Source organism: Mustela putorius, unplaced genomic scaffold (assembly GCF_011764305.1).
Source record: "Mustela putorius furo isolate JIRA1106 unplaced genomic scaffold, ASM1176430v1.1 tig00000508_pilon_pilon_pilon, whole genome shotgun sequence".
Lineage (NCBI taxonomy): Eukaryota > Metazoa > Chordata > Mammalia > Carnivora > Mustelidae > Mustela > Mustela putorius.
In genome coordinates, this window is record NW_025421402.1 from 6,282,756 (window position 1) to 6,294,844 (window position 12,089).

Sequence of the window (12,089 nt, forward strand, 5' to 3'; positions counted from 1 at the left end):
AAGGATCCCAATCTGTTATGTAGATAAAAAAGCAGAGCTGGTTTGGTTGAACCAGATAGGAGGCTCCAAGTCCTACTGGTTGCTGCCCTTTTACCCCCTTCTCGAGGGCAGCCTAAGCACTGGCATAGAACCTCAGAGCTCTCGGGGCACCTGGGTGACTCAGTGGGTTAAGGCCTCTGCGTTTGGCTCTGGTCATGATCCCGGGTTCTTGGGATCTAGCCCCATGTGGGGCTCTCTGCTCAGTGGGGAGCCTGCTTCCTCCTCTCTCTCTGCCTGCTTCTCTGCCTAGTTATAATCTCTATCTGTCAAATGAATAAATAAAATCTTTAAAAAAAAATGCAATCTTTAAAAAACAAAAAACAAAAAACCTCAGAGCTCTCATATGCAGCCTGAAAACCACCGACCTGGCCAAATCTCATTTTGCAGCTGAGAGTACAGGTTCAGGGTTGGGGACTGGCTTTCCCAAGGTTGCTTGACTTCCTGTCAGTGCCCCCCTTTTTTTTTTTTTGGATACTATTGCCTTTCTCATACCTTTTTTTTTTTCATTTTGCTTTAGAAAATCAGAATCCTTTACATGATCTGAATTTGCCCAGTTAAGACTGACACTTAAAGAAGTTTTCCATCTTTTAAATGCTAAATCCGAGTCTGCTGCTAAGGCCTGTCCTAGAATGGTGGGAGTGATGACAGAGGACAGGGTCTGCTCCCCATTCTCCTCTCCTCCCACTGGGGTTCAGTGTTGGTGTAAGTGAACTGCTCTTGGGAGACTTGTGAGTTGTGATTAAATGCTGAGGTGGCCTGGTTTGGTTCATGTGTCGTGACTTGACCACAGTGACCCTCGGGGAGTGGCAGGCTATATTTTCATTGTTGAATTTTGTTATAATGGTATTCCCAGAGAAACCCTAAGGTAGAAGAGGATTCCCTTCAACCCTCAGCTCTTCTGAGGGTTATTATTGGATAACCCTCATTGGATAGCCCTGTGCAGCGTGTGATGAAATAGTTTCCTTCTGTCCTGTTGAGTGCTCTCCTTCCCAGTCAGCCTGTAGTCCCCTGAGGTGTGTCTTCCACTGAATTGGGAGTAGAAACCAGAAATCTCACCTGGATCTTGGAAGTCAGGATGTCAGCCTTCTGGCTGCATAGCCAGTTGCTCTGATATGGTCAGAGATGCCCGGGGGCCACCTCCCTTCCTGCCAAGCCTTGGGACTGTCTATGGTTTGCTCATGTGCCTTCTCCGTCCCACAGCAGTGTTGTGACTTAGGCTACCATGCCAGCCTGAACAGGGCGCTACGCACCTTCCTCTCCGCTGAGCTGAATCTGGAGCAGTCAAAGCACGAAGGTCTGGATGCCATCGAGAATGCCGTAGAGAACCTGGATGCCACCAGTGACAAGCAGCGCCTCATGGAGATGTACAACAATGTCTTCTGCCCACCTATGAAGTTTGAGTTCCAGCCCCACATGGGGGACATGGTGAGGTCTTCTTCCCATCACCACACTCCCTAAGGAGCTTGAGCTCACTTGTGCCTGGATTCATACACTGAGGCCACATTATTCTGGGGAGAGCAAGGCCTGGGCTGGCTTCCTGTCAGGTGAGTGAGGAGCATTCCACTCACTCGGCAAATAGCTACGGAGCAGCAGGTAGCAACCGAGCACTTGCTGGGATTGACCGTGGACGTGGGGGATTAGGGCCCTCAGGGAGATTCCAGTCTAGTGTGTGGAGAGAGAGTTGGAAATACGCATAGGGAGGGGCACCCAGGGGTCCAGCAAGATCAGAAGAGGTGAAAGACAGCAGGTGTATAAAAACCAACTGTTCAGTATGGGAAGAGGGAAAGATTTGGAGAAGGCCTCCAAATGGTGAGTCTGGAGGAAGAGCTAACATGGGGAAGATACTCGCAGCTTTTGACAGGGACGGAGGGCTAAGTGCGGCAGTAGTGATGTCATCCTTCGTCACTTGGCAGAGATCTAAAGGATCTCATTCTCTTGATATTCGAAGACTGCAATAAAAGGTGTAGCTTTGCTTGGGTATTGAACAAAAAAGAACGGCTAAGACGGACAAGAAGGAGCTAAGATGTCATCCCAGAGGCCTGATGCTGTCTGCCCAGGCTGGGGAACAGGAACATGGGTGCCCTGTTTTGAACTTTTCCCCTCCGAGACTGAAACAAGAAGGGCGTAAACCAAGTGAGAGGAACAAGAAGCTCTTTGGTTTTAATTACTCTGAATCTTTTAGTTCCACTGGGGGTGGTTTTGCATGCATATCGGAGTGAACCCTACTCCGGTCTATAGAAGCTACCCTTTATCTTCTGGGCTAAACCGGAAGGAGGATGTGTAGGCTTACATAATAGAAAGATCTTCAGGCATGGTTGGATTTAGGAGTCGGAAGTTATCAAGACTCCGATTTTTTTTTTTTTTTCTTTCTCTCGGCGTCACATCTTGTATCTTGGCTCTATTCTCAGGTAGGCTCTCCTCCCATAAGGCCAAAATGACTATATTTCCAGCTGAATCTTCTTGTACATCCAAACCCAGTAGAAGGAGTATCTGCTTCCCTCCTAGAAACCCCCACAAAAGTCTCACTGTGTCTTCTTCGTTCTGATTGGCTGATGTGTTTATCCCTGAGCCACTGATCGTGGCTGCGGGTCTGCAGTTGGCTGATTGGCTAATACCTACGTCACGTGCTCCACCCCCCCGAGTCGGGGAGAGCCTCTTCCGAAATGTCTGACCTGAGTTGTGGGGTGGGAGGTTCCCCCAGAAGCTAGTCAGGCCCGAGTTGCCAGAAGAAGGAGGAAGGGATGTGTGGTGACTGAGAAACAACCATGTCCTCTCAACAAGGGAATAGTATATCCAACAGGATTAGTATCCAGATGCTTTTTAGAAAACCCTGTCCCAGGATGACAACTGTTGGCAGTGTCACTAGAGGATTCGCTGTCATCGATAGTCCACAGTGGAGTATGGGACATTTCTATCGTAAAGACAAAAATGTAGAGATGATTTCTTTCCCCTCCTCAGGGAAAACCAAACCCTGCACAGTTTGTTTCCATTTCTGTGACTTAGGAAATGTCAGTGTCTGAACAGATGGGGAAGAGAAATGGCAGAGTGTGCAGTCAGAGGTGGGGGGGGTGGGGTGTGCCACCGAGCCCCAGGAAGCCCCATTCCTCACCTGCCCTGGCTTCTGGTCCAGCTTGTCTTCCAGTCCCCTCCTCCGGCTGCCACTGACATTCCTTCCCAAAAATCAGTGGAACTCTGGGACCAGCTGAGCGGAGTGATACATTTTTCTGGTGTTGACTGAGTCGCCTTCGGAGCCAAACAGCTTGTCTCCATAAAGGGAGAATGCGAATGCTGGGTGCTCGGGCCCCCTCGTAGCCTTGTCAGTGCCTCGGTTTCCTACCGCGGAGCACAGCTGGAACACATTACCGTGCACCCCGGTAGAGGACCTCGGCCAAGGCATGCATCAGCAGCCCTGCTGCTTCTTAAAGGCATAGGCATGGAGGTCCGTTTTGCGTACGTGGGTCCTCCCTGCTAGGTCTAGGTTGCTTTAAAATCAGTAGTTACTCTCTGGCCTTGGCCCTCCTTCCCTGTGATACAGCTGACCAGCCACAGAGCCAGGCAGGGGCCAGGGTCAGCCCTAGATCTTGCAAAGGTTCTGCGTTCCAGCCCCGCCTTCCTAGGAATAGAAAAGAAAAAGAGATGAGAAGGCAAGTTTCTCTTGGTCCCCACAGCCTGTCTGTCCCCACCGGTGTGGGCTGTCTGTAGACTATGGAGGCAACAAGAGGGAACTGCCTGGAAGTCCTTGAATTAGGGCCAAGGTTCGGGTGGCATTTTGACCGGAAGCCCTGAAATTGGCCAAGGCCCCACACTGATGGGTGTTGGGGGCGCTCGGCACATGAGTGGATGCCAAGCACTCTCAGATGTACTAGGAGGAGGCGCTTGGCTCTACCCTTGGTGCCCCCAGAGGCTTGTGGGGCTCTGGATGCCTGACCAGTGACATCAGGCAGCCAGAGAGTTTCACTCTTGGCTCTAACCCATCCTGGCCACTGAGCTCTCTCCATTGTGTCTGCTTATCCAAGAGCCAGAGTGAAGTCAGCTCTCTTCAGATCTGAGAGCTGGCTCAGGCCAGCCCCTCAGCTGGGGGAGGAGGTCAAGTCCGTTGGGAGCTTAAAAGCCAATGGAGGAAAAGGTCAAGTCCCAGCCCCCTCCATTTGAAGAGAGGTTTTGTCTTCCCAGCAAGAGAATGGTCTGTGGGCATGTGAATGTGCCCACTCATTGCTGAGGAAGAGGGAGACCAGTTCTATCCAGATGTCTCTCTGCAGACGAGAGGCGAAGGGACACGTGGTGGCAAGGTGACAGGAGCTGCCTCCATGTGGGTCCTGCCTCCTAATCTGCCAGCCTTCTGTTCCTCATCTGTCATCCTGGAGACTCTGGGTGATCTCGTGCCCATGCCACAGCCATGCCCCCATCGGGAGATGGTGGCTCGGCCATCTTGTCAGAGAAGGAAAAGCTCGTGGACTACAGTCCTTAGGGGAAGGGCAGACTCCTCTCCTACACAGATCTGGTACGAACCTGGGGCAGAAGGTTGGCTCTTGGAAAGTGCCAAGTTCTACCAGATTCTGTGCCCTCTGGGGCCCTCAAGCACAGCCCGTGGAGTTGCTCCTGGCTTTACACTTTCTCTCGTTGAGTCAGAGCTCTCATGCATGGCCCAGATTTATAAACACATGCTGGCTGCCAGCAGCGGCAAGCTAGCCTCCTGACCCACTTCTCTGCTGCTTTCACTCTCATACATGAAGGGGAATGAAGGAGGGGCCGGAGAGGTGGCCACTCGGACTCCTGGCAGGAAACCCTCCCTGCCAAAGCATTGTGTCTATGGCGCTGGAGCACCCTGCGCTGGTCCAGCGCTGGCTTTTGCGGAGCCGCAGAGCCCACCAGGCACTAGCCTGGGGATGGGCCCCCTATGGAGGGACCTGGTCTTTCCAAACAGGTCCCACTTCTCATTCCCTCCTTGTGCTGTTTGGTCCTGGCAGAGGTTCACACATGCTGCCTTGGGGTTTTTGTTTTCACAGAGAAACTGTGAGGCTTCCAGCTTGAACATGAGTACTTTTATTAGTAGTAATGGGACTCTGGAACCTCCAGAAGAACCGTGTCCTCTTCCTGACCTGGTGTTGCTTTCTTTTGGCAGGCTTCCCAGCTCTGTGCCCAGCAGCCTGTCCAGAGTGAGCTGGTTCAGAGATGCCAGCAACTGCAGTCCCGCCTGTCCACTCTGAAGATTGAGAACGAAGAGGTGAGTTTCCTGCTTAGGAGACTGGGAGCCAGCCTCCGAGTTTCCCCGTGGAACCTCTTTCTTGCTGCCCATCTGGGAGCAGGTGGAAGGAGCATGTGGAGAATGTCCGGGCTGCTGCAAACGTTTCCTAGCCAAGCGTAGCCTTGGATTTTCCCCCTCTGCTACATCCTGCCCTTGAACTCCAGGAAGTTGCTCTTGCATTGCCAAAGGTTGAGCTCTATTTTGAGCTTTTGCGAAATGCTTTTTTTTCCCCCCTCTACACATTTAATCAAAATGGCACTTGGCAGCTGTGTGAACAATATTGTGTCTCTGAAACCACCCCCTCATGCCTGGCTTTTTCCAGCATTTTCAAACAAACAGAGGCCTTTGACTTTGACACTTAAAACATCTCCATCCTCTTAGAAAAGGGGGACTTTCTTCTGCACCCAGCGTCCTTGCTTTCAACAGCTAGTTCAAAAGGGCAGCATGATTAATTGTCCAGCTTCTTTCGTTTGTGCTCAGGAGACTTCTTACCTGGCATCTCAGTCTTACTCTTTCCAGGAGGATCAGGAAGGACCGGGTTGGGGTGGGGGGTGTGTCACTTCATTGGCCAATGGGGCAGCCAATCCACTGATTTGCTAAAGGTCATGAAACAGCATGGGGTGTGGTGGGACCAGGCCAATCTCACATTTTAACCAGCTCTTTACATCATGAGGTTGGTTTGGATTTGTTTTATTCTCCCCGTTAGCACTTCCATTGTAGCCCAGAGCTAATATTAAATTTCAAAAGTCAACATTAAATAAAAGAGCTGGGTCATATACAGAGCCTGAGGAGGGGGGTGGTTTTAGGTCTTCTATAAAAAGAGGAGCACTGTGGAGCAGAGTCCGTGTGATGGTGGTCACTCTCTCAGCACCGTCCGATGGGAAGCAGAGCTGCACCTTCTGACAGCAGCGCCCCAGTCCCCTCCAGCCCCTTCTCTCCCACTCCTCCCAACTTCTCCCTTCCCTGCCCCTCACACGTTACATTGGCCCTTGTCGTGACAGGTAAAGAAGACGATGGAAGCCACTCTCCAGACCATCCAGGACATTGTGACTGTTGAGGATTTTGACGTGTCCGACTGCTTCCAGTACAGCAACTCTATGGAATCCGTCAAGTCCACGGTCTCAGAAACCTTCATGAGCAAGCCCAGCATCGCTAAGAGGAGGGCCAATCAGCAAGAGACCGAGCAATTCTATTTCACGGTGAGGGGGCTTGATGGCTCTCGAGGAGCACCTGCAGCCCACAGGGAGACTTGGAACCCGGAGTCCTGGTCGAGTCTTGGAAGGGCAGACTTTGAATACTTTAATTTGGATCTGGGCATATTCAGAGACCATTCCTCAGCTTCAGTTAAGACACAGATATCTCTAAGTTGTAGGTATCAAACAGGGATCCCCCAAGAGAAAGGTGCTCCCAAGTACACTGCCAGGAAGATTTCTTTTCCTTTTTTTCCTTGCCCCTGAAGACTTTTCTTTATTTTTATTAACCAGCTAGTAGGCTTCTGTTGGAAAGTTTCCTTCTCGGCCACGGGGAATCACAAAAGGAGATCTTTATTTCTTAGTTCTTGGGAATTATATCCAATGTATTCTGGCTAACACGTATCTTATTTCTAAAGTTGATAATCTCTTCTAGGTGATGCGATGACATTATTTTATAATTTTTGCTGATGGAAAATTATCTTTCATAAAAATGACTAAAATTTAAAAGGACAGGTCATGTGCAGTGTCATTGGTTTCCAGAGGATTCCAAAACACTGTATTTTCTTATCTGTGTATATCCTGCTCTTGTGTTAGACAAACAGACCTGATTATTTTCAGGTTGTGTTAACAGTCCTTTGGAAGGTTGCTGGCTGGTCTTTGGTGCTGCTTTTTTAATAATTAAGTTATTTTGAGCTTGCCAAGTAGGATTCATTGCCTGGACTAAAATTTATTTTCTCATCTTCTGACAACCAAGAAAGGAGATATTAAATTTGCAGATGTGAGATGAAATGTAGCTGGTGAATGTGCAAACTGATTCTGAATGAGAGGGATTAACTTGTTTTTTAGTCAAGAAACACAATCTACATGCAGTAAATTGAATTTTTCCTCCCAACTGGAACAATTTGTTTAATTCTTCTTTGAACATTGCCCTTTTTCCATTAAGAACTAGTGATTTGCTATGTTTTCTAAAAAAAGAAAACATGGTTTTTTTTACTTAAAACTAAGAATTCTTCAGATTTTTTTTTTTAAATCTTGGAGGAGACTTTGAAAAGGAGTAATTTAACAGTATTATTCTTTTAAAATGACTTTTTTCTTGTTATATGAAGTAAAACATCCATATGATATTAGTTTAGAAACAAAAAGGAAGAAAGTAAGAATCATCCATAATCGCACTACCTTGAGATAACAGTATTAGGGCATATTCCCTTCCTGGTGTTTTTCTCTGCGCAGACAAACATCTCTGTGAATATGTATTTAGAATGTGTTACAAAAAGTGGGATATTGGCTATGCACGCTGTTTTATGATCTGCTTTCATTTAACAAATGATTAGTGTTTTCCCAGTTCATTTCATCATAACATTCTTGAATATTTTATGAGTGATATACTAAAATCTACACAGAGAAATAACGGAATGATATTTTGTCCCATTCATTCTTTTTGTAAAATATTTCGCACACTGCCTGGTCTGTACAGAGTGCTCATTAAGTGCTGAAAATTTATTGTCACTAGTCATTATTAACTTATTCATTAATCATTATTGAATTACTCATCAATAACTTATCAAGGATCTTCTTTGTGCTAAACATGGTGCCAAAGCTCGGAATGCTGGGAGTGCAGAGTGCAGAGGGGAATGATGGGATTAGGCATCCGAAGGGAGAACCTCCATTTTCACTTTGTATGTTTCAAAACAGTTACAGTAAGTTGATTTTTGCAATCAAAAAAATAAGTATGAAAATTTTCAGCTACGTGCACAGGCACATGAATGGTGGCCAGGATGGGTGGAGCTGGCGAAACATCTCATACAAAGTGACTTTTGTGCTTGACCTTGAAGGATGAGTGAACCAGGCAGTGAATCAAGCAGAGAATGGCATTCCTTGAGAAAAGAGCAGTCTGTACAAAGCATAAAGGCATGCAAAGCCCGGGCTAGACAGAACGAGAACTTCTTGTCTATCATGAGGGCTGTCTCGCCACCCCAAGCTTTCTTATCTCAGGAGGTTGTTGAACACTCTAAAGGCTTTTAATAATAGGATTGTTTGGCTGGTCTGTCTGCACTGCTTAGATAGAACACTACTTAATGACCCAATCTCATTACATTGCAGCAGATTTCCATTTTTCTTATTAAATAAGAAATTTTGACATAAAAATCTGTATTTAAGACTGTCAGAATTACTTTCTGGCTTTCAGCAAAGCAATGACATGCGTTCAAAGTTGACCCTTAGTAAGAGCAGGGATGACCATATCCAAACCGATGACCTCAAATCCTGCCCACCCTTTCGCTCCTAGTCCACTTCCTGTCTTTTGCGGCCGGAGGGCCTACTTACCAAAATTATGTCCAAATTTTCACGGCTAACAGGAGCACTTTTTTTTGTCTGGGCTTCTGTAGTAATCGATGTATAAGAGAGTTCATCATTTTTGTAACTAGTGCTGGGAATGCACCAAATAATTCATTTCATGATAAAAGGGCTTTTTGGGGGGTAGCAAAATAGACATTTAAATAAGGGGGGGTGTGCATATTAGCATGACTACCTGTGTTTGCCACACTGTACGAAGCCCACAGAACTGTAGATGTGCTTTTCCTCGTCTGCTGCCTCCACAGACGTCGCCCCTGGTTTTTTCTGTGTCCTTCAGAAACATCAGAGTAGAGCATCCTAGAAGTTCCCCTCCCTTGGAAAGTTGGGAAGAGGTCCCCTACCATGGCTTTGACTTGTAGGTAGTGTGCCTAGCAACCCACAGGGCTGCAAGAAAGCTGTCTAGTCATTGTCGGCTGTCATCAAATCGATCTGCCAAGAGGACATCGATTGGAAATTTAAGCATGTTCTATAAAGGTCGGTCATTTGCAGGAGTCTCAAGAAAGTAAACATGGAATTTAAAAGCTTATAGTGATTTTTAGAAATCATCTAACCACATTCTCATTTGAAAGATGAAAAAACAAAACAAAACAAAACCAAAACCCCTCAATTCGGAGAAGTTGGGTAGCTGTTCCAAGGGACTCAGCAAGAGCTGAAGCTAGAACTTGGCTGGGTGCCTGGGTGGCTTACGTTGGTTAAGTGTCCAACTCTTGATTTCAGCTCAGGTCCTGATCTCAGGGTCACGGGATTAAGCCCCTTGACAGGCTCCACGCTGAGTGTGAAGCCTCTTTAGGATTCTTTCCCTCTGCACCACTGGCTGCCCCCCCACCTCCCCCACCACACATGCACATGTTCTCTAAATAGGTAAATAAATAAAACTAAAACTCTGGTCAGCTGGTCTCAGGCCATTGGCTTCTTTCTGTCCTCTCTGCTGAAGAAGCTGAGGTGAAAGAAAGGCTCAGAAACAGGCCAGCTTTCTCCTCTCTCTTGCCCTAAGTGAGGTGATGTTTCCTGATCTTCTGGGCTGTGCATCTCTCATCTTTTGTAACACACAGCCCAGCAGTGTCTACTTTTTATCTCATTGCTTTTTTTTTACTGTGATTGTTAAAAATAAGGAAATTTAAAAAATATATAGAATATATATAAATAAAATATATATTTATATATAAATACATGTATTTATATATAAATATATTAAAATATATGTTTACCTATATGAATATATAAAATATATATAAATAAAATATATATATATAATATATGTATTTGGGGAGATGCAAAGAGTTCAAAACAGTCTACACACAACAAGTCATGCTTCCTCCCCTTCTCTGGCCCTCACTTCCTCTCCCATCTTCCAGAGATTGAAACTGGTTTCTTCTGTGTTCTTCCAGAGATAGTCTCTGTGTAGACAACCATTGATTTATCCTTTAATGCAATAGAATTACATTAGAAATACAATGAAATCAAATAAAGAGAAGTATAAATAGAAGTAGCCCAATTCATACTGTTCTTCACTTTGCTTTTTTCACTTAATTTTTTTCATATTAGTCTAAAGAGCTCTGCCTCCTTTTTTAGATCGCTGCACAGAATTCCACTGTATGAATGGGTTCACCATCATTTTTATTTAACCAGTTCCCAGCTCGTGGGAAGTAACACTCCCTGTTTAGCCCAGGACTGGCATTTTCTCCTAAGTATTTCCGTGTATGGGGGTTGTTACGGGGTTTTATATGGGGGAAGGAGTGAAGAAGGAGTTAAAGGTCATGGCTGATAAAGATAAACTGCCTGAATTCTTGGGTACAAAATTGGTAAGAACACAGGGGAGAAGATGATATCTTGGCCATTGGGGCAGTGCTCTAGACCTAGATCTGGTGTGGTCCAAGATCTTCTTTTTTTATCTTGGTCCTCTCCTAAAGGCACTCAGGAAATGTGTGCTAAGTAGGTCCCTACTGGGCCCCTACCCTGTCAGTTAAAGAGGGAGATGCCTGCCATTTTACAGGTCTCCTCTGTTACGTATTCTGTCTGACAGCCGTTTCCGGCTTTACAAACTGACGAAGAGGAGAGAAACGTCAGGGTGCCTGGATGGCGCGGACACAGCCACCCCATAATGACATTTGTGTGTCTCCGTGCATGGGGCTGGCTCAACACGGCTCCCTCCTCCACCCACCGCACCCCTTTGTAGCAGTGGGTGCTTATGGCCTTCAGTTCACACAGATTAAATGCAAGGCGGAGGGCCACCTGGGTGGCTCAGTCGGTAAGCATCTGTCTTCGTCTCAGGTCAGGATCTCGGGGACCTGGGATCAAGTCCTACATTGGCTCCTTGCTCGACAGGGGGTCTGCCTCTCCCTCTCTTCCCTGCTCATGCGCTCTCTATCTCTCAAATAAATAAATAAATAAATAATATTTTTTTAAAAAATCCAAGGCATCGGCAGCTTCCATAAGATTTATATACTTCCATCATACTAAAGGGAAGAGGTATTTTAAATTAATTGGAAAAACATTCTTGGTGCCTCTTACTTTTTTGTTCTGAAGATCAGAAACCTGTTTTGATTCCACTGTCTTATATATTAGCACAAAGCAAAGAGGTTTGGGGAAGTTGTGTTTTTAGGCTATCTGAGCGGGTGATTCAGATACGAGGAAGGGATACTCCTGACCGCCGGATGATTGGGTTATGAGCTATAATCATGGCCACGCTTGTCATCCTGTGCTGTCTGCTAACAGCCTTGGGGGACAGGTAGATTATCCCGGTTCTTCAGATGGGGGGGTAAGTGACTCACCCAAGGTAAGCGGTAGGACTCCAGTTTCTCAACTCAGGCTCTTTCATCTTGCTGCAACAAAGTGTCTGTCAGGGAGGAAGGGCCCTGAGAGAAAAACTGTTCCATTAATACTTCTCAATAAATAAAATTCATCGCCAGCAGTTAATAATCAGTTAGGAATTGTTAAGAAGTAAATTAATGAGATCATAAAACTGAATTGAAGGCTTCTAGTGGCAAACAGAATCAAACCACTCAGTAGACTCTTTGCCTCCCTTCCTACTTTTTTTTTTTTTTTTTTAAGATTTTATTTATTTAGGGGCGCCTGGGTGGCTCAGTGCGTTAAGCCGCTGCCTTCGGCTCAGGTCGTGATCTCGGGGTCCTGGGATCGAGCCCCGCATCCGGCTCTCTGCTCAGCAGGGAGCCTGCTTCCCTCTCTCTCTCTCTGCCTGCCTCTCTGTCTACTGTGATCTCTCTCTGTCAAATAAATAAATAAAATCTTTTTTTAAAAGA

General features: G+C 46.3%; 1 protein-coding gene across 10 annotated transcripts in view; it reads left to right on the forward strand.

Moving 5' to 3' along the window:
* SRGAP2 (SLIT-ROBO Rho GTPase activating protein 2) overlaps positions 1 to 12,089 on the forward strand; it is a 230,964-nt gene that overhangs the window by 167,994 nt on the left and 50,881 nt on the right. For 8 of the 10 annotated variants that reach the window (XM_004756459.3, XM_004756461.3, XM_004756463.3 and 5 more), the window contains 3 exons: positions 1,240 to 1,464; positions 5,162 to 5,263; positions 6,286 to 6,483. In XM_004756459.3, coding sequence (XP_004756516.1) covers positions 1,240 to 1,464; positions 5,162 to 5,263; positions 6,286 to 6,483 — 525 coding nt within the window. The remainder of the gene's footprint in view (positions 1 to 1,239; positions 1,465 to 5,161; positions 5,264 to 6,285; positions 6,484 to 12,089) is intronic. The other 2 variants (XM_004756460.3, XM_013058248.2) reach the window with 1 other exon arrangement.